The sequence below is a fragment of the Lygodium microphyllum genome, chromosome 12 (assembly GCF_053477565.2).
Source record: "Lygodium microphyllum isolate KBCC chromosome 12, Lygodium_microphyllum_v1.1.10, whole genome shotgun sequence".
Taxonomy (NCBI): domain Eukaryota; kingdom Viridiplantae; phylum Streptophyta; class Polypodiopsida; order Schizaeales; family Lygodiaceae; genus Lygodium; species Lygodium microphyllum.
The window spans coordinates 121,955,755-121,979,237 of record NC_141146.1 but is presented as its reverse complement, the minus strand read 5'-3'; the positions used below and the strand labels follow the sequence as shown (position 1 = coordinate 121,979,237).

Here is a 23,483-nt window from a genome sequence, read left to right as displayed (position 1 = left end):
TAAGCATCTAAGGACCTTGAATTGATCAGAGAGCCTGAATTTAAAATTCAGTCTGCTATTCAGCAGGAGATACTGTTACCTCCATTAATAGCACAAAGCCTCAACACAACATATTGAAAGCTTAAAGAGCAGGACAACAAATGCACTCAACATGGGTCGAAGGTGTGAAGCTGCTACAGAACTGTTTGGACACCTGTGTGCTGGAAAGGAGTAATGCCTGGATAGAACCAACATGAAAAAAAAATCGAAATGTATAAATGTCAACATGAAATATTCGGATGTCACGTGTGAATTATATGGATGCCACATGTGAAATATGTGAATGTTATCACACTTGTTGCAAATAAGTGTCCTCTTTACAAACAGTAAATAAAGTACTGCTTCTAGGAAAGATATAGAAAGTTTCAACAGTTAGGTGGTCACGAAGTCCATTACATTAGCAAGCATTTGTGAGCTTAAGCTGCAAAAATAACAATGCCAACTATCAATCAGAACATACAAGCAAATCCAACAATTCATCAATGGCAGTAACAGTTTTACTATAGATTTGATGAAACACCAAAAGAGAAAAAAAGCTAAGGTGTCCTTTACCTTCACAACAATTTCAGAGCAATGCCACCATAAAAAGGAGCAATTAACTGAGCACCCGCTGACACAGTAACTTTCATAAACCACACTCTCTTCCAATAGAGACAAATTTATTCAGAAAGCCATCCTTATATTTCAGTTGATGCCATCACTATGGTCCCAATGCCCAAACTTGTGAAAATTCTCTGCCCTATAGAACTACATACAAGGTCTTTCGAAAATCTGTATACAACTCCTTTGACAGCTGTTGAGTTGCTTCTAAGCTCACAACATTACAGAATTCATCAACTGTGTGCATTTTGGGCTTCAAGACATGAAGCATTGGCAGCACATCAGCCAGAATTCCGCTCATAATCTGTGTAATCTGTGCATGGAAGGCTGATAGAGGTTTCTAGGAGGCCTATGTACAATAGAGCTCCACGTGTGCTTCAACCTTTTTCTAGAGCCTCTGGTTTTCTTCGTAATCTACCTGTATGCAGCTGGCTGAGAGATGGGTGGCTGAGGGACTGGATACACCATAGGCACTCCACTTAAAGGAGGTCCGGTTACACCTGGTCCAGGTAAAGGACCTCTGGGAATATATGAACCAGCAACTCCAGGAGGAAGAAGGGGTACAGGAGTACCAATTGTAGAGCCACCTGGACCTACAATGGGCTGACCTACAGGAGCACCATATACAGTGCCCCCTACCAGGGTGGGTGTCCCTGAATGTGAGAGAGCTGTTCCAACTGCACCCTGACCTGTAATCGGCCCTTGACATGGCTGGTTGCCATCACCACTATTGTTAACACTGGTAATATCATGAATACTGGACCTTCTCCTGTCCTTGTTCATGGAATTTAGACGAATAAAGTACTTCTGTGCATGGCTCGCAACCTGTGTTGGTGTCCTTGAAATCACGAAGTTTCTTGAGATACTACGCCAATCCCCCTTGCCGAACTTGTCCAAGCCCAACAAAAATAGCCTTCATGATTTACAGAGAATAGATCATTACTGAAGGAAGTTGAAAAAGTTAAATCACACTCCCAAAATCATACGAGCGCAAAAAAGAGTCAAAGGAATACAAGCAGGTCCTGCCAAAGCATCTTTGTGTGCATTGCGGGTAGATGAAGGAAAATGGCTCTCTTAATAATAGATTTTTGTTGCATTTAACAACTAAAACTTAAAAGTAACAACTGAAAAGGTAATGTCATTCAATAATTACTCTAATTATGGCAATTCAACCATATTTGAACAGATAATAATAGTGATAATAACCTAGTCTAATAATACCATTATTAATGGCAACATAACAATAGTTACCAAGTCATTCCAACGTCATCCAGATCTTAAACTTTTCCCCCCCTTCTGCATGCCGAACAAAAAATAATAAAAGAGATACATGGCATACAATAAATGTAATAAGCAAACCACTATGAGATTCAAAAGGCTGTTCAACTTTCTGATAGACTATAAAGAATAATAACCGCTCAATCAATCCCTCAGTCAACTGCATGTCATTTGAGGTAAATTCTTGTTTAAGCCTATATTCACAGAATCGAAGTGCTTATTCATCTGCTCTTTGCATGATAGCAGGATCAAAACGGAAGAACCGGCTCAATGGCATATGTCAGGAGATGACCAAAGAGTATATTCCTAAATTCATTAAATAGAACTCGTTCCAACAAGATCTAATATTAAGACTCATTTCCACCAAAAAAATTTGGTGCATTTTAGCCTGAACTGTGCATTTTCTAACAACGATATGATTTCCACATGTCTCCTGTACAGAGGTTGATCCTTCTAGCTTGTCAGCCAAAAGTGCAGATAATCCTGCATGCAAGGGAAATTTGTTTCATGAAATAGCCTAAGGTAGATTTGGGACTTGTAAGGTTTTAAAATTGATCACATACGCACAAAACTTGCATGTATGCAGTCTGAACTAGCTAAGCCATAGCAGTCTTTTCTGTGAGGCTGACTACCAAGTGGCACAGCAGTCTGCAGTGCCCATTTTGGAATTTCCACTATCGCCAAGAATGCCCGGCTATAGCATGATTGCACTAGGAAGATTAATGTGGAATGAAAACGGCCCCCTCTAATTGATACAAACATCTTGTGAAAGATCGCCCTCCAGGTGACAAGAGCACACACCGGTAGTTCCAATCTCAACTCTGATACTAACGAAGTCAGCTATGGCAGCTTGAGCTGATTCCTGAAAGAAGCCCTCACTGCTTGGAGTATGCAAAGCAGCTCCCCCTCACAAACAAAGAACATTGAAGCAGACTCATTACCAAAACTCCCACTATCCTCTCTCCCACTGCAAAGATAGCAGTCAACAGTGCTACATTGACAAGGGGCTTTACTACTGGAAACTTTCTAATAAAGGGCTCTACCTCTACATTGACAAGCGGCTTTACTACTGGAGAGTCGCTAACAAAGGGCTCTACCTCTGGAGCTGTCAACAAGGGAAGCTGTACAAATTGGGACCTTATCACATACATCCTCATCATCATAAACAACATAATCAGAACCATGTGTCTCTGCAACAAGCTCACAAATACTCTCCAAGATCAGCAGCCTAACACACTGCATAAAACTACAGTCAAACAATTGTAGACCAGACAGTAGAACTCAGAAACTGTCCTAAGTCTTGTTAATCCTGGCTGAATCCATTCACCAAAAAATTGGCTGTGTAATTTGGTAAGCAAGGCAACAATCACACAAGCATTGGGGCTTGAAAATGTCTTGACTTTCATATATGTAGAATGATGGCCTTCACTTTGATCAAATCCTGGTCGAAACTTGACACTCATTAGCATGAGTTTATGCATTTTCTTGACATTTAGCTCAGAAATGAGATGAGATTACTGCTGCCACACCTAGTATCGTCCTCAAAAATAGCTCAAATCATGAGTCCATGGATGCCGAGTTTTGCAAGTCACACATCATACAAGTCACCATAAGACTTAAGTATAAGTGAAGTAGTAGCCAGAAATTTTTGAAATGGCAAGGTAGGAATTTCAAACAAGTTTCTTATAGTATTAATTCTTAGGAGGCATATGAAAAACGTCTCTCACACACATAGCAAAAAGTATGACTTGGTAGCTTTATGTGATCAGTTGAATGCCAGAGCCCACCCTTTTCTCTTTTTTTGTTGTGCAGATTTTGTGCACATGCATGTAAGTCATATCCACACTGCCATAGATGTTTGGAAGCAATTGGCATTTCTATCTTGGATCCAAACATTTGGGCATCAACTATCTCTCAAATTGAAACTACAACATCTTTCTCTCACAAATTCCCCTACGATGAGGGTATCCATAGGATGGAGATTCAGGATGAGCTTCTTTCCCTCGGTAAGGATATTCCTTCGAACAACCTAGCTATGACACTTCTCTCACATCTTCCGTCACCAACATATGATGTGTTCTACACTAGTCTTTTCACCTCTTATACACAAGAGACACTCACATGGAAGGAGCTAGTCCCATTGGTGCTTGAATAAGATGCGCATCACAGTGAGCCAGATTCTTGCAAAGCCCATGCACATAGCCATGCTTTTGCAGCCTTATCTACAAGTACCGAACAAGCCAAGTAGAAGAAAGGGCAAAGAAAGAAGTCGGTGTCATATTCACACTCTAGTGCAAATTTTGTGGGGAACCATAGAGGATATCCCATGTGTCCTCGTTGTGGGGAGACCTTGCACCTTGAGGAGAAGTGCTCGACAAATATCCACATCTTCGTCTGGAAGAGAAGGGTGGATCTACATCAAAGCCTCTATCTACCCCTACTTCGTCACCCACTATTCCCACCGAGTTCGTGTTTCTACACATTCATCAAGTGGAGAAGCCTTCTTTGACTCTCGATTTTTTAGCAGCCATAGCTCATTGATCATGGTGCATCGGGTCATGACTCCTCAAGATGACCTATTGCAGGATTTCCATCCATTAGACGGTATTGTTAGTGTTGGTGAAAACTCTTCGATGCCTATTAATGGTGTTGGCACCTTGCCACTATTATCTGACCATCCATTGAGCTCTGATTTGGAGACCCGACATGTTCCAAACTTGGGCTTCCCTCTTCTCTCAATTTACAGCCTTACTAGAGGGCTTTCCTCTTCTCTCAATTTACAGCCTTACTAGACTCAAAAACCATGTTATCTTAATTGAGCAAGCCATCTTTGTTGAGGATTCTTTTACAAGAGACTCTAGAGACAGGTTACCAAGAGAGGGAGCTATATATGCTCCATTCCCCTTCCATTGTGCAAGGCCCTCCGAGGCAGATTTCCATTACTGTACCTCTTCTCAATTATGCACCATTTATCCCACAAGTTCCACCCCAACTCCCACCATCTTCTCTCATGATTCTCTCATCCCTTGTAAAGGGGGGTGATATTGATGATGCAACTATGAATTACCTGGCCTTTTGTGTTTCAAAGGGGGTTTCCAAGATCTTGAGGAGCTTCTTCAAGGATAACAGTCTATTTAGAGCCTTTCTTTCATGTGATAACCTTTTTCCTTCGTTAGCAAACCACCATCCCTTGCCGCTTGGGCCTTGGTCCCTATTGTTTCTATGCAGCTTATGGTCCCTTTGATAGTTCCTCGCCATCATCTCATAGTTGGGTTAGAGGCTTGGTTTACCCATTCCCAACTGCAGTTTTCAAGAGTAATTCACTTGAGGCCTCTCCATATTCATTGGCCTCTAGTGGCCTTCCATTTGCTCAAATTTTTATCTAGAGAGGAAATCTTGCTCCTTGGTTGGCATTCTTCATCAACGAACTTCATCGACATTGGCACTCTTCTTGCCACCCTCAAATCCACATCTTCTATGTCCTTCAACCACATCCACAATCTAAGAGGGGGTGATAGCAGATGTGTCTGGCATGGTCATCTCTTGCTTGTAAGGCTCGGTTTGAGTCAAACGAGGACATTATGAGCTCTGACATTGTCTTTATCTATCATTTTATGTGCTTTAGCACTTTAGATGGAGAACACATTACTGCATTTCTTTTTAGGCACTTTAGATTGTCTTGGGCACCCATATTTGGGGCCTTGCCACTTTATTACTAGTTGTGGCCCTAGTTTTCCTATAAATAGGCAGCCTCTCCTCTCACTCTCATTATCCATAATTGATCCTTTGTGATCAGCCAACCCTCCTCATTCTCTCGTCCCCATGCTACCATCTAGCACCCACCAACGTGTAGAGTTGCATGTTGAGGTTGACTATTGCAGCCTTGTACCTTCAGCCATTGTAATCAATTGTTCCTTCTCTCACTTGTGTCCTTGTTCTATCTCCTCTTTATGTTCACTTTCCTTTCCACTACGCACTCTCACAATGTGTTGGGGCTCATGCAGCCTTGTATTGTTCAGCCATTGCAATCAGTTTGTTCCTTCTCTCCTACGTTCATTCATTCAATTTCCTTTTTCTCTCCATGTTTGCTTTCCCTTTCCTTTCTACTGCAGACTCTTACATGGTATAAACTACGCATGGGAGCTGGTCAGGTAGAGTTTTCAAAGAGGAACAGTCTGTCTACCATTCCAGCCAGCAGCCATCATCTTTAGGTGGAAATTTCTTGTGTTTACTAAGCTGCTGAACAGGGCGACCAGTTTTCAGCCTTTACTCACTGCGTCACGTGCGGGACAACCACTTTGCAGGCTGCTTTTGTGCAAACCTGACTTCGGACTGCTGCATTTGATCAAGAGGATCCCTTTACAATGTTCCTTCACTATCGGGCTGCTGTTTTCTCAGCAGCAGGCCTGGTTTTTATGCAGGATTCTCAGGATCAAACCCACTTTTGCATGTGTTTTGCAAACAGGCTGTTCTTTCTCTTCAGGGTGACATCATACCAGGCTGGATAACCTCAAACACAGGTGGCTAGAGTCTAGACATCTATTCTTGCTGTATTTACTGGGTCGACCATCTCTTTCATCTACGCAGCCCATCAGTAAGTTGAACGACAGGTTTTCAGTGACCTAAAGGCTGTGTTTGTGCCAGCACAGCCATGCATATCTGCATTTTGCAGGCCTGCCCAGCATCGAGTGCTTCTTTCACATCAGATAATCCCCATCTACCCTGCTGACACCATCCTTTCTGCCGTACAGCAGACCAATGGTCCCCGAACAAGCAGACCCAATGCAACATATCTTTTCTTGTTTTCTTGCAGGTACTTTTTGAAGGACACCTATGGTGGTTGGCTAATGCGTATGATTGGGGGGATCGTGTAGATCAGGACCATTCAAACCAACCACCATCCTATCATTCTCTCCCTTCACATTCTTCAAAGGCTACCAGTCCCTGATTGGCAGGTTTGGCACCCCTAGAGCAAGTGGCTTTTCTACCTTTTCTACCCACATCCAATAACCTAGATGGGACGAACTACTATGGTCTTGCAGAGTCAAGTGCATCCTCGATACCTACAACATGGGATCTTGTTGTTCCTATACCCTGATCTACTGCGGATCTCCGTGTTGGTGCAACCTTGGACTCCGCAGCTTTATGGAATTGGCTGAATGCTAGAGCCCGCTCTTTTCTCATTTTGAATTGTGCAAATTCTATGCTCATGAATATAAGGCATATCCACACCACCACAGAGGTTTGGAAGAGAAGATGGATGGGACGAACTGTTGAGAAACCCTTCATCCTTCACCTGCAATTTGCGTTTTTTGTGTTTCTGCGTTTTATGTTAAGGGTTTGCAGCCCCAAAAAAGGGTGCCATCCTAGATTGACTGTGCCTATTTATAAGCCTCTCTCATTCATTCCTTACGGTTGATTTCAGTCCGTCACCTCTTCTCTCCAACCTCTCCACTACCCTCATACCCCTTCAGGAGGACATTTTGGTTCGTGGTTCGTGGCTGTCTTCATCATCTTCTTTGTTCTACGGCACCCTTGTTCCCTTGTATCACATTCACTCCATGATTCAGAACTTCATCATTCCATTCATCAGAGTTTCTTCTCTCTTCTCTTCTCTTCTCCATGTTTGTTAAGTTCACTCCCTGTTCCTCCCTGCAAACCCTATTGTCTCGCTGGCACGTCATCTTTTGACATGGTATCAGAGTTGGATAAGCTCAAACAGTGGCAAAGATCCTCCACTCCAGTGAAGGCAAAGACCGATAGCAGGTTCGGCATCCACTTCTCTTCTTCTTCCTCTGCATCAAAATCTCGTTTTTGCAGGTTTTAGGTGTTTTCAGATTGTTGCCCACACCCCTTTCGCAGAGGACATCGCAGTCTCAGTTGTCCCTTGCTGTCATCTACAGTTTGGCGCCTATTTCCAAGCCTTCACCTCCCGTTTGCTACTGTTTACAGCACAGCAACTGTTGCTGATCACTCTCCATTCAGAAAATAATCTAGCTTTTGCAGATTTCAAGTATTTCAGCTTGCTGCCCACACCCCAAACGCAGAAGACATCGAGGCCCAAGCTGGCTATTGCTGTCTATAACAGTCTGGTGCCTGTTTCCGGCCTATCACACACTGTTCGGAGCTGATTTCAGCATATTGACTGCTGCTGCTATTTTTTCCTACATTTTTAGTCTTTTTCTCTCTTCCAGCCTGCATTTGCTGTTTTCTCTCTTGCAGCCTGCGTTTTTAGTCTTTCTCTCTCCTTCCTGCTGTCGCTGCTATTTTTCTCTCCTCAGCCTGTTGCAGCAGATTTTCTCTCTCATCAGCCTATCGTAGCAGATTTCCTCTCTCCACTACTTGCGTTTGCTATTCTCTCTCTCTCTCTCTCTCTCTCTCTCTCTCTCTCTCTCCCCTACAACTTGCGTTTTTAATCTCTCTCCTCACCTGCGTTTTTCTACTGGTTGCAACCTCTTACTGCTGGTCGCATCCTCCTCCCACTAGCAGCTTACTTCCAGCCCTTTCACTGTCCTATCCCATGAGGCAGACATTGCAGCTCATGGTTCGTAGCTGACCTCTTCCTTCTTCAGCAAGGCATACTGGTACCCATGGCTTCTTTACCAACAGATGACCAAACTACTGGCTGCTCCTACTGTGGCATCACTAGACACACCACCAATGCTTACCGACTTCGACCTTGGCTCCCCACCCCTTGGAGTATATGCATCTTCCACCAGGCACTCCATGTGCCACCTCTCCTTTTTGGGCCACAAAGATCGTTTTACATCGGCTATCAAAGTACTATGCTCAAGGCAATAAGATGCATCTGATGCGCACCAAGTCCTTTCGAGCACATGAAGGATCAATTGGCGCTCCGACCTCCTAGAGATGATCGCAATGCCAGCAGCAGTCTTCTCCCACCTATTTTCGGGTATACTGGCTACCATGGCCCGCAGTTCTGCAATCCGCTCCATCGAGAGACAGTGATTGTTTGATATTGTCTCCTCGTCGGTCCGCTCCTTCGAGAGACACTAACTGCTCAACTCCTTCCTCTTCTTTGGCTTCCCAATCCGCTCCATTGAGAAGCAGACGATTGTTGCCCACTCATCGCTCAGTCTAAGCCCGACCTCCTAGAGATGATCGCAATGCCAGCAGCAGTCTTCTCCCACCTATTTTCGGCTATACTCGCTACCATGGCCCGCAGTTCTGCAATCCGCTCCATCGAGAGACAGTGATTGTTTGATATTGTCTCCTCGTCGGTCCGCTCCTTCGAGAGACACTAACTGCTCAACTCCTTCCTCTTCTTTGGCTTCCCAATCCGCTCCATTGAGAAGCAGAAGATTGTTGCCCACTCATCGCTCAGTCTAAGCCCATTCCTTTAACCTCCCCTACTCAAGTTCGAGAGGCCACCTCTGGAGACCAACGACAATTCCTTCATCCTCAAACATTTCGGAGTACGTGATCCATGAGTTTTTGGATTCCCTATCTACCTCAGAGGAGGATGATCTTTCTTTGCCCTCCAAGGGGGAATCTACATCTACTGCAACTTTAGAGGGGGCTCCTATTCCTCCAGTTTCAAATGGGATCCCCACCCCCCGCTCAATTCTTCACACACCCTGGCAGAGGCCTTTTACCTTCTTTTTCTATCCTTGGATGGGGTGGCTTCCTTCCAGCAATCATCTTATCTATTGATACCTAGGATCTCAAGAATCTACCTAAATCAGGGCCTTGGAGGTCCAACCACGACTTGGTGACGAGGCCTTCGTATTCCTTCTTGCATGGATGCATGGAGCTAGTGGGAGAGAAGTTGAGTTTCGGGTTCTCCAGTTCACTCTGTCTACTGTTCTTTACTGCATGTTACCTTTCAAGTGGAAATCTTGGATCTTAGGGATCCTCTACATCTTCTTCTTGCCTTGGTTACTTGATCAACATGAAGCCAACTCTCGAAATCGAGTACGGGCATATCCTTATGGTTGTCAGCACCACACAAAGCCCGACATTCCTCCTATGCATTGCATGTTTTCATTATCTTTGTACTAGGGCACTTAGACAAGTGAACAATTTCTCCACGAGGGACATTGTCCAAGAGGCACCTGCTACATGAGCATTCTTTAGCATGTAGCATTGCATCTCCACCTCACTCTTCTTTTTGTCAAAAGATGACGTACCAACAAGACAGTAGGGTTTGCGGGGAGGAATACGGAGTGAACTCGCAAACATGGAGAAAAGAAGAGAAGAGAGAAGAATCTCTGATGAATAGAATGATGAAGTTCTGAATCATGGAGTGAATGTGATACAAGGGAACAAGGGTATCGTAGCATAAGGAAGATAATGAAAACAGCCACGAACCACGAACTGCAATGTCCTCCTTAAGGGGTGTGAGGGTAGTGGAGAGGCTGGAGAGAAGAGGTGACGGACTGAATGAATCAGCCATGAGGAATGAATGAGAGAGTGGCCTATAATAGGCACAGTCAATCTAGGATGGCGCCCCTTTTTGGGGCTACAAACCCTAAACGCAAAACGCAAAAATGCAAAAAACGCAAACTGCAGGTGAAGGGTGAAGGGTTTCTCAACACTAACCTTTAGGGTCCTCCAAAGTCAAATGCATCCTTGATACCTACGACCTTGGGATCTTGTTGTAGTTCCTATGCCCCAACCTACCGTGGATCCTTGTGTCAGTGCAACCTCAAACTTGGTAACTTTATAGGATCGGCTAAACACTAGAGCCCACTCTTTTCTCTTTTTGAGTGTGCATAGTCTATGCCTATGCATATAAGACATATTCATACTGGTGCAGAGGTTTGAAGGAGATTGGTGACTCTCTACTAGATCCAAATATTGGGTATCATCTATCTCTCGAGTTGAAGCTACAACACCACTCTAACACATATTCCCCTACGATGAGGAGTCATATCCATAGGATGGAGGAGATTCAAGATGAGCTTGTTTTCCTCCATAAGCACATTCCTTCGAATGACCTAACTATGACACTTTTCTCACATCTTTCGTCACCAATATATGATGTATTCTACACTAGTCATATCACCTCTTATACACATGACTCTCACTTAGGAGGAGCTAGTCCAACTGGTGCTTGAGTAGGATTTGTGTCACAAGGAGAGATTCTAGCAAAGCTAGTGCAAATAGCCGTGCTTTTGTGACATTATCTACAGGTACAAGACAAGCCAAGCAAAAGAAAGGGAAAAGGAAGACGTCGAAATCATCTTCACACTCTCGTTTAAATTTTGTGGGCCAATACAAGTGTTCTCATTGTGGGAAGACTTAGTACCTTGAGAAGAAGTGCTGGAAGAAATATCCACAACTTACCACCGAGTCAATGTTTCTTCACATACATCAAGTGGAGAAGCCTTCTTCGACTGTCTCATCATCTCAACAACCTTGGCTCATCAACACCAATGGTTCAAGTCATATGACTCCTTTAGGAGACTTGTTGCAAGATCTTCGTCCATCACAAGGTATAGTCATTGTTGGTAAACATTTCATCAATATGTATATTTGCTGCCCTTTCTATGCAGAATGCATAAAAGAATAGAGAATACTTTATGAAGCAAATACTCCATATCATGCCCAAAAATCACAGAAACTCAAAAATAATCATATGACAACATAGATCTACTCTACTCAGCACTACAAATCAGAGAATTAGAACCATAATGCATAAAGCATGCTGTAAATAGAACAGATACACTAGAAATGATGGCGCCAACTGCCAAATCCTTCATATTTCGAAGTAGATCCATCATACATCAGAAGTAGACATCATAAGTGATCAGATAGACAAGAAAGATACACAAAAATACCTCATCAGGTCACGTTTTTACAACTATCCAAAAACTTCACTTCATGAGGCAAAGAACTTCATGAGACAATTAGAGGCTACCTCACACACAGAACTAACACAACTAAGGTCTAACCATGCTAAGGGCATAATACATGATCAATATACTATGAGACCATGACCATGGCTAACAATGTATTACTAGTGTTTGCACTTGCCACTATTATCTAATTGTCTATCAAGCTCCATTTCGAAGGCCCCACATGTTCCAAAGTTGGGTTCTATCTTCTCTCGGTTTATGGTCTTACTAGTCTCAAGACCCGAGTTGTCTTTACCAAGGAGACCATCTTTGTTGAGGATTCTTCTTCTAGAGTCATTGTAGCAACAGGCTAGTAAAAGAGAGGGCTCTACTGTAAAGAAATGCCCTAATACAGAAACATAAACGGAAACCGTACGACAAAGCACAGACTAATAAAAGAACACACTTAGGGTTAGGGTAACTCAGAGACAATGAACGCATTAAATAAATGAAGTGATATAACTACTGAATAATACAATGCTCATGAAGCAAACACGCTATGCAGTGAATGAATACTTAACCTCGAACTCTTGTATCTCAAGGATCAGGGCAGGGATAATGAGTTGAAGAGTGTCTCCTACTCCGAACGGATCCCAAATCGCAGCAAGGCAGCCTCCGAATGTCGAACATCAACAAACGCAGCAGTGAGAAGCTAGATATGATACAGACAGCAGTGAGAAGAGAGAAAAACTAAAAACGCAGGCAGGACAGTCTGCAAAAGAGAGAAAGACTAAAAACGTAGACAGCAAGTGAGAGAAAGACTAAAAACGCAGGCAATAGGACTGTGATGATGTGGTAGACTGTACGGCACCAGGTCTACGCAGGAACAGCAGTCGACCGACTGGAATCAACTCCAAACTGCATAAAGAGGCCTTGAAATTAGGCGCCAACTAATGGAGACATCTATGGACAACTTCGGCTGGGATGTCCTCCGCGAACGGGGTGTGGGCAGCAAGCTGAAACACCTGAAATCTGCAAAAATGAGATTAGAGAAGAGTGGAGAGTTGGCTGCCTATTTATAGAAAATTAGGGTTCTAGATCCTCTCCCACTTAACTCTCTCGATCTGCTCCCCATTTTAGGGTTTTGGCTAAAACAAGCCTAAAATAAGCATGTTTTGGGGCTATTTAAGTGGCTAAGTACATTTTTTAGCACAATACCCCCTGTTAGGCCCAAAATAGAGCTAGAAAAAAAGGCAACCTAAATTTTAATCTACCCCAAGGCATCCCACCCCAAAGCAGCCAGGGCATCAAACAAAGGGTGCGCGTCGGCTACCCAGAGGCCTACCAAGACTACATAGGCGATGGTTGTCTTACCAAGGGAGTCCAAGTGATCACCCAAGAGAGGCCAGGGCATCGGACCAAGGGTGCTCGGCAACTGCCCAAGGGCCTACCAAGTCCTACAAAGAAAAGTATTTTGAAAATACATAAGTAATATAGGGGCAGCGGCTGATTAAGTCACAAATAGGAAAAGATAAAGAGAGTCTTAAACCCAAGTCATTCACAAAACTAGCAAGCCAATCCCTCACACTGACTAGGATAAGTGCCTAAGGATGATAAAAGTGTGTGTATGCCAATCATGTGGTGAATATGGGGAGAGGCAAAAAAGATGATGATGCACCATACAATAAAGAAAAAAGAACATCAAATTCATTCCGATTTTGTGAAGTAGACGGAAAAGAAAGAAGGATAGAAGAAGAGGTACCTGGCTTTTTCTTATAATCTCCACGACATGTGTTAACATGCAGGAATTGGTCCTCAAGAGAACCTTTTCTGTTGTCAACAGACTGGACTCTTTCTTCCACATGATCTCTACCATAATATTGCAAAGCAGAAGAGGTAAAAGAAGAAGGAACAAAAGACGAATCTAAAGTACCTTGCACCAAAGTGGACGGAAGAGGATGAAAGAAAGGAACATACTCTAGGCCTTGTTTTCCAAGAGGGGGGCCCATCCCTGATGGAGGTCTCGACGGCCCTACAACGTCATCACATTTACACACTACATCTGAAGAGAAAATTTCATGGATACCTTCATTTAGAAGCCTTTCTTGAAAGGTAATCCTTAGATCAAGCTCCTCAATCTTCTTTCATCTTTAAGCTATGATCAATATGTATTTTTCAAGGGTCAACTTGCCTAGCTTTTCTTCCATGTCAAAAGAAGTATCTTCCACCATATCGGAACTTTGTGGAGCAAGCTGATCGGCCCACTCTCACTCAGTTCTTGGCATAGTTGGTTTTGGAGACTGAATCGGTGTTGTTGTGTTCGAAGTCATTTGAACCTGCTGTAGTTTTTGCTTTTTGTGTAGAGCTTTCAGATCAAAGGCCTAGGTTTCTCAGAGAGTACTAGGCTCTGATACCATGTAAGAAAATGCCCTAACACAGAAACATAAGCGGAAATCGTATGACAAAGCACGGACTGATAAAAGAACACAATTAGGGTTAGGGTAACTCAGAGACAATGAACACAGTAAATAAATAAAGTGATATAACTACTGAATAATACGATGCTCATGCAACAAACACACTATGCAGTGAATGAATACTGAACCTCGAACTCCTGTATCTTAAGGATCAAGGCAAGGGTAATGAGCTAGAGAGTGTGTTATACTTCGAACGGATACCAAATCGTAGCAAGGCAACCTCCAAATGCCGAACACCAGCAAACGCAACCGTGAGAAGCTGGATCTGATGCAAACAATAGTGAGGAGAAAGAAAGACTAAAAACGCAGGCAACAAGTGAGAGAAAGACTAAAAACGCAAGCAAGCTAGCTTGTAGGAGAGAGAAATACTAAAAATGTAAGCAACAAATGAGAGCAAGACTAAAAACACAGGCAACAGGACTGTGATGACGTGGTAGGCTGTATGGCAGCAGGTCTGTACAGGAACAACAGTCGCCTGGTTGGAATCAGTTCCAAACTACGTGAAGAGGGCTGGAAATCAAGCACCAACTGATGGAGACAGCAATGGACAGCTTTGGCTGAGATGTCCTCCGCGAACGGGGTGTAGGCAGCAAGCTGAAACACCTGAAATCTACAAAAACGAGATTAGAGAAGAGTGAAGGGTTGGCTGCCTATTTACAGAAAATTAGGGTTCTAGATCTTCTCCTACTTAACTCTCTCGATTCCGCTCCCCATTTCAGGGTTTTGGCTAAAATAAGCCTAAACTAAGCATGTTTTGGGGTTGTTTAACAAGTGACTAAGTGCATTTCTTAGCACAACATATACATGCTCCATTCCCCTTCCCTTGTAAATGGTCCTTCGTGGTGGTTTTCCATTGCCACACCCATTCCCAATTGTGCACCATCTATCCCACAAGTTTCATCCCATGCCCCACCATCACCTCTAGTAGCCCCCTTTTACATTCCATCCCTTGCATAGGGGAATGATATCGATGATGCGGCTGTGGATTCCTTAGCCCTTTGTGTTTCAAAGGGAGATTCCCAAGATGGTAAGGAGCTTCTACAAGGATTACAATCTCCTTTATACCTTTCTTTCATGTGGCAGTCTCTTTTCTTCGCAATTGAGCCAATATTCCATACCACTTGACTCTTGGTTCCAATTGTTTCTTTGTAGATTATGGTGCCTTCGACAATTCCCTAAACCTCGCTATTGTCTCACAATTGGATCAAAGGCTCAACTCACCCATCCCCAATTGGAATTTTCAAGAGTGATTCATTCAAGGCTTCTCCAATTCTGTTGGCCTATGGTGAGCTTTCGCTTGATCAAGCTTTCATATGAAAAGAGGATCTTGTTTCTTGGTTGGCATTCTTAATTAACAAACATCATGGGCATTGGTGCTCTTAATGCCCCCCTCAAATCCATATCTTCTTTGGCCATTTGTCACATCCAAGACCTCAAAGGGATTGTTAGTATACAAGTGTCTTATATCATTATCTACTACCTATGAGCCTCAATCTGAGTTAGGAGAGGACATTAGGAGCTCTAACATTGTGTTTTTCTCTCATTTTATGTGTGTTAGGCACTTTAGATGGAAGATACATTGGTGCATTTCTTTTTGGATACTAATAGGCTGTCCTAGATGCCCACTTTATGGACCTAACCGCTTGATTACTAGTTGCGGCCTCAATTTACCTAATTATTGGTGGCCTACGCTCACATTCATTCATAGAATTATTCTGATCATTCAACCAGTGCTCCTTATTCTCCTCTCTAATCACCTCACTACCATCCGGTGTCCACACTGATACTCAGTGCTGCATGTTGGGCCTGACCATTATAGCCTTGTATCTTTCAATCATTGTAGTTAGTTTATTCCTTCTCTCTTGCATTCATTTAGTCTCCATCTTCTCTTCATATTCACTTTTCATTACCTTTTTGCTACGCACTCACATTTTCAACATGGACATGATTTGTGTGTGCATCTACAACAATTTGTTTTTGAGTTTTTGACACTTTGCTACATTATCCTTTGCTCTAATTGGTAGTTGTTACACTCAAGATCTGTTTCCAATGGATGATATACTCTACCAACTCCCTCAACCCACTCCCTTGAGAGCCATCCACTATTCAACTGCTCTACCGTTGAGCATTGTGTGCACTCACTCATCTACATTCATTATTTATGCATTCATCACATTCTTTTTTTCTCCCATTTTTTATGTTTACAATTTATGTTTTTATCTAAATATCTCGAACAACTTAATACGCGCAAAATTCTAATATTCACTTATTTTCAAGACTGAACAATTCAAGAAAATAAAAAGGGCGAATACTTGAAGCCGAATATAACAATCGTTTAGAAAACTTATAGCTAGAGATAAGTTGAGGGCTAAAGATGGGTAAAACCCCCCTCCCCCCCCCCCCCCCCCCTCCAAAATGTATTTTTACGCAGGCTAAGTCCCTTGGGGAATGAGCTTAGTTACAATTAACTTAAGAGTAAGAAAATAAGTATTTCTCACTCTAACAAGATCATACAAAGTATGAACATGCACACATACATCACATACATAAACTAACTTTGCCAATAAAACAATTGATTTCTTTACAAGATAAGAGTAAAAAGAGTGAAAATCAATCTCTCTCCATTGTTGATCAGCACCACATCAATATGGCTCCCTTCTTGATCTTGTAATGGTAGAAAAGCTCAAAAAATAGGTGTTATAATCGGTTTACAAGTTTGTTGTCTTGTAAAATAGCAGCGAAACATAGTCACAAGCGACAATCATTTTTGGACTCAAGGATTATAGGGATGGTTGCTTCTTTTTGTCCCACGTCCCATTTTGTGTGACTATATAGTCACAAGTTAAAACAATTCCTCCCGATTCTCGTTTCCTATTCCCATCCTATTTTGCATCACTTGTAACTATGTAGTGAAAGAAGGGGAAAATTTTAGGAATTTGATAATAAAGAAGTGAAGTATGAGATGGCTAGGACCAACTTTCAGCTACTATACATGAGTCTATAGCAAGGAAACCTTATGTAGAATAAGAGGAAAAGGGCTCTTTTTATAGGAGAAAGAAAGACTCAGTGGAAAGAGGGAAAGTGGAGTAGCACAAGACAATCACATATAATGAGATGTGACAAGTAGTAGTACACTTGGAAGCTTGTGTGACTAGTATCCTGACACTTGTCTCTTCTCTATAGCCTTCCTTTTTGGGCTAAGTACTATCAAGAATAAAAATAACCTAATTTAGTAAGCAGTACCAAAACACAAACTTACAACTTTTTAGAACTAGATGATCATGATGACGACAATGACAAAAACGAGGATGATGAGGCTGATGATGATGAAGTATTCTCCACATCAAGTGAATAACGCCACCTCAAAGCCTCCATTAAAGGAGAGGCTTGCTTCAACACTATAGACTCCCAAGAGTAAAGTGTCTTTCACATCATGAGTTAGATATGTGTTGCTTGTGCAAACCTAGATTCTCACCATAGTAGCACAAGATACCATTGAGAAGCAAGCTAGCCCTAATAATATGTGTGAAAACACTAGGTTTTGCATACAAAATACAGTATACAAATATCACTAACGCACATAAAGTCAAACAACAATGCTACTAAAGAAAATGACAACAATTGAATATTGAAATAAACGATTAATAAATGAGAAAAGACATCCAATTGTGTGTGCTCAAGGAGCACAGGATGTCCAACAGCCACTCTCATGGGAGTGTGCTGAGGAAGAGTGTGAAAGTGTTGCCCTCCAAGAAAGGATCGTGAGTGCAGCACATCACCAATGTTGTTTAAAAGGGATGTCACGGGGCCGCGGAAGAGTTGAAACAGAAAAATGCAGCAATCCACTATCAGCAGAGGCTCAAGAGTGAATAAGCAGAAGGGCAGCACGAAATGATGGCAGCAGCTGGATGCAAGAAACACAACCTTTACGAGAGGATAGACTATTGGGCAGCAACTCAATGATGAAATGCCAATGTGCCTTAAGAAAAGTAGAGGGAAGATGGAGGAATACGATCCACCATCCACCCAAAATCTGGTCAACTTGGAGGAGATGATGATGATGATAATGATGCATTGTCGTTGAGGGCATAATGCCAGCTTGAAGCCTCTAGGGATGAAGAGGTCTGATTCAACACTTTAGGCTCCCAAGAGGATAGTGACTTCGAATCATGAGTTAGATGCATCTCATTTGTGCGAACCTAGCTTCTCATGAGACCTGCACAAGACTCTTTAGAAGAGCAACTAGCTTTGATACCTTGTGTGGAAACAACAAGGTTTGTGGTAAAAACATATGGTATACAAGCATCACTAACACACAGTTAACTTACACAAGCACACAAACAAAGAAGATGATGGGAATGTTATCCGATTAGCATGATCAAGCCACTTGCTTTTTTAGGTTTTCTCCTAGAGCAGGGGTCATATTCCTTTGGCTGGATCTCATCTCCAATGGACAACATCAACATTGCATCCTCTGCTACCCTCGGATGCATTACAATCTTTTGGAGCTTTCCTCAGAGGTGGTTAACAGTATGCAAGATTCTTCTTCTACGATAATGTTCCATCTTCTCTGCTCCTTTTCAGCCACACCCAGGATTTTGGGGGTGGGGGGGGGGTGTTGGGTGTGTGTTTGTTGCGGTCATCTCATGCTTTGCAATTCTCTATTCCATCTCTTGGTTGTGAGCCTCAATCAAGGATGTTTAGAGCTCCAGCACTCTTTGTCATTCAGTTCTCTGCTTGTTTCAGTAATGTCCATTCCCATCACAGTAGGTGGAGGCATCCCATTTTTGTAGGCATTCTGCTCCAGCCATGTTAGGACATCCAGATTTATGTTTCTATTTTCACAGACCAAATGGTAATCTCCCAACACAAGTCACCTTTTTCATGCATTTCGGGCCATTTACCAGCAGGGCAGTACATTTGCAGGCAGGCGGTTGATTACTTGCAGGTCCAACCTTCATAATTAGCAGGTCCGCCAATTCAGGTTCCATCCCCTATATGTAGCACTCCCCTCATCATCGGTGGACTATCACACCATCTTCTATCTTCTCTCATTGGTCATGGTCATATCTCCTCTGCTGATTGAAAGTCGTCTCTCCAGCCCACATCTACATTTTCTGCAGTTCCTCTCCTCTTCCTCATTGTCAGATCCTCTCTCTCCTCCCTCCTCTGTCCGGAGCCCTCCCTCATGCTGCCCTTCATTGCCACTCGTGCAGAGACCAGTCTGTCACCTTCAGCATTGCATGCAGTCCTAATTTCTTCTTCATCATTCAGTTGCAATCATTTGTGTTCCGTTATCTGTGTTCTCTCTTTCTCTCTCAATTGCATTGTTTTCTCAGCATGCACATTTGCATCATGACCTGCTTGATTACTAGAGTCGCATTTGGTTGTTGCTCGGAACAAGCCTACTGCAAGCAACAAGCCTACCAGAAGGTATATGCTACTTCTGTTCTTGGATTGATAGAGGTTGCTGGTCTAGACAAACATAAAATTTGTGTTTTCAGCTCATTATCAGTATGGACACACATCAAATAAGAGTTCTTTGTGACACCATTCTTTCAAATGGCAAAGGAGTTCAAGTCCACAGTTGAAGGTCCAATGAACCGTTAGCCCTCATGTCTTTCTCCTTGTCCATCCCCAAGTTGTGAGCCTCAGTCTGAGTCTGACAGATGTTTGTCGGAGCTCTAGCACTGGTCATGCCTGTCAGCCTTTTCAACCTCAACATACATGTAGAGTGGCAACCGCACCCTAATATGATCACCTTCTGCCTGCCTGGCCCGTGACACTTGGCATTTTCTGTAGCATTAGGCCATTTGGCAACCAGTCAGCCAGCTTTTTGATGGTCTTACCTGCAGGTTGGCCAGGTTGGCTACTACCCCTATTTAGGGCTGTCCTCCTCACCTCAGTTGTTCACACTTCTTCATCATGATCATTCTCCCTCTGCTGTCACAGTCATTCCGGCGAGTCCACATTTCTCTGGAGTCTCTCCTCTCCTCTCACCATCAGATTTCTCTGTCCTGCTGCTCTGTCCAGCACCCTCTCTGCCCTACCCATCCAGCAATGTTGGGCCCTCCATCCTTCAAACTCAATCCTAAACGTTCAGGTTTTGTTCTTTTCTTTACGGTCGTTCTCTCCATAGTTGTAGGAAGAAACTGTCAATCCTTAGAGGCCACACATTGTGTATCTGCTTCAACCTATAAAAAGCTTTCCAGAAGCCATAGACATACCAAATCTGATTGCAAGTCCACTCAACCGGCCTACCATCACAAGAGAACATTGAAAAGCCAGAACCATTTTACACTCTTGGAAGTCCAAGGAACTTTATTGCCAATCAACAAACTTCATTGGAAGCCAAACTGGTAGTTGCTAGGTACTAAACAGAGACTGTTCAGAAATAGACTTTGAAGAATCATGTGTTAAGAGGAAAGTCCTGGTGCTGTCACAGGAGAAGCATTCAACAAGAACTCAATATGTACCCAAATAGATGGTTCAAGCTGGTCAAGTTGCCATCAGCATTGCCATTAAAAGTTCAACAGTTGTCCAACCTCCACTTGAATTATCCTGCTACAACTGCAATGTGTCTTGATGCTGTTGAGCTCGCATTGCTACTGGTTACATTGCTCCTAAGGTCCCTTCATGCCACATGGTGCTGGAACTCTGTCAATAAATGACTATGGTCTGCAACATCTTGTTCATATACAATGATTGCGAAAGAAAGAAGAATTAGATAATTAAGCCCCAATACCACATATCATACTTCACTATCATTAAAACCTGACTTAATCCCCAAGTCTGAACTCTGATAATAAGGGCAGAGAAAGTGTCATATGTAATGACAGCTGCAATTATTAATTGCTGGCATATGCTGAAGAACAGTGACGATCAAGGACAGAGATCATGATCATCTGTACTGTCTGTCTTTCTTGGCCCAGAAACTCCAGTTGATCCAAGTGCAGGCTAGGCTCTGCTGCACGGGCTAAACTGTCCCTGAGCCAATGGCTGAGTTAAACTGGTCCCCAGAAAACTTGCTGATGTGGCATCTGCTAGCAACTAGCTAGATGCTGTGTGGTCCGAACGAAGAACATAGAGAATAAAAAGGGGATGAAGGATGAAGGCTTCCTATTGCAGTTATTTCCTTGTGCGATATCTTGATTTCACCTGTGAGCATTTTAAGAGTTTCCTTGATCACAGAGGCTTCCTCTCATTCAAAGGGCCTAATCTATTGTGTTATTTAGTCGATTGCCTGTCTGAAATTCTACGTGATTGCCTCTCTATATTTGTGCTTGATTGCCTTTCTGAATTTTGAGGACTTGATAAATCTTATCTACCCATCAATGTTGTTTTCTAGCCTCCACCCAAGCCTTCACGAAGCTTAATGAATGTCATCTGAAGTTAAGTTGCAACCAACATGTCACAGGCACCATATTGTACAAAGAAAGCAAATTCTTACTTTAGTAAGAATGACCAAAATAATCAATAATTAAAATGCATGTAAAGTTGCATGTGTACCACAGTTTGTTAACTTCCACCAATATTTGAACAGCTTCTATCAACTTGTTATCAAAAAGATAGCATTGTGAAGACTGCTGCAATATCTCTACTTGTGCCGTCAATATTAGAAAAACTGAAAACAAGTTCCAACCTATGTTCCTCTTCTGTCCAAGGAATCCCTTTACGGCGCTCCTGATCCAGTGATTTGGATGTACTGAGTTTCCCACTGGCACTAGTACCACTTGAAGCATTTGAGGCACCAGATGTTTGCCCCACCACATTCTTTACATAATAACTCTCAGCCATACCGACTAATGTTTCTCCAGCACTCTCAAATGTTGGTGTAGAAGGCATAGGATACGTGGGAACTGGAACCTTACCATCATCAATATTAGTGATATCCTCCACAAGTAAATCATAGTGACTCTTAACTTCCGCAACATCTTTTCCAGGAACCGTTGCTGCAATTTTCTCCCATCGGTCAGGGAGATCCTGATCGTATGTTGCCAGAGCATTTTCAAACAACTTTTCTTGCTCACGTGTCCACAATGAAGCTTCAATGAACTCTTGATCATAAGAGGGAGATCCAGAACTTGTTGTAGAGGAAGCTGCGGGAGGACTGGGAGATGAAGCCATCAATGTACGCTATATAGAGCTTATTCTTGTCAACAGGACATATTGTATGCATAAGGCTCTGCGATCACAAAGATCAAGAAAGATGTTTAAGGTGCAGTCAGAGGTAAAGAAAGATGTTTAAGGTGCATTCTGCTGTATCAAAACATAAACAGTTGTTAGGACATTTCTTATATTTGAAAGCCTCGACTCAGTTTTGTGGAACAAAATGATAGACTGATGCGAGTGTTCGTGTTGTGGTATAAAATCCTTGGTTACACAACCTAATATCTATCTCAGTCCCAATCAGCAAATGTAATGATCATTAAGGCAGTGTTGTTAGGTACACCTTCATAACATGTGTGCGCTTCTTTTTTGCTTCTTTTTTGGTGAAACCACTGTTCTTCGATACATTAATGTGCGAAAGGGATAGTCCTCACACGGCTCAAAGCAACGACTGTTCAAAACTGTCAGAACCAGGATCTCTCTCTCTCTCTCTCTCTCTCTGCGTGCACTTGTGTGTGTGTGTGTGCGTGTGTGTGTGTGTGTGTGAGAGAGAGAGAGAAGATACACATAATGAAGCTGCAATTTACCCTGTATACGCGCACAGGACAGTTCAGACGCAGGCTGCAGCTCATGCACAGTTCGTGAGGTACCAACAATGGCTCCAGGGAGGCTTGAGAGGAGCTACCTCCTCAATCCCCATCCTCGTTCCCGCAGGTCGGCCAAGCGCATTAGATTATTCTGTGCACATCACCTGCCCGTGTTTGCGGTAGCCAAAGTGTGCTTGGCAGGTCTGTATCTCTTTCTTTAGAGAAACAATGAGCGAATGAATGAATGAATATGAGAGAGAGAGAGAGAATGAGAGAGAGAGAACCTCATCCGAAACAATCCACATGAACGTTTACCCAAATGGTTAATGTAGGTAGTGCCCCTCCTCTGTACTTAAAAAAAAGTGAAGCATAGTTCTTTGAGGTCCAATCACCAAAAGGCAATCGTTCTTCCTTGCCACTTGCAGGCTGATCTTCTATGCTAGGAACGATGTCATGCGCATCGGTTGTCTTGTAGGGTAAGGGGCCCAATAAAGTTGCAACCCCTAATTATATCGTATTTTCTCGTTGCATCCAAAGACCAGTAAATACCATGTGCATGTGGTTATTGAATGACGTAGAGACTTGCAATAGAT

At 42.8% G+C, this 23,483-nt stretch overlaps 1 protein-coding gene across 1 annotated transcript; it reads right to left on the bottom strand.

Moving 5' to 3' along the window:
- Positions 1 to 542: 542 nt before the first annotated feature.
- LOC148028213 (transcription factor SRM1-like) lies at positions 543 to 23,217 on the bottom strand. The gene is made up of 3 exons (XM_087689987.1): positions 22,891 to 23,217; positions 21,837 to 22,379; positions 543 to 1,552 (listed from the first exon to the last, which is right to left on the bottom strand). Exons 2-3 carry the CDS (start codon positions 22,319 to 22,321, stop codon positions 1,054 to 1,056), a joined length of 984 nt encoding a protein of 327 aa, XP_087546113.1. The 5' UTR covers positions 22,322 to 22,379; positions 22,891 to 23,217; the 3' UTR covers positions 543 to 1,053.
- Between the last annotated feature and the right edge of the window lie 266 nt (positions 23,218 to 23,483).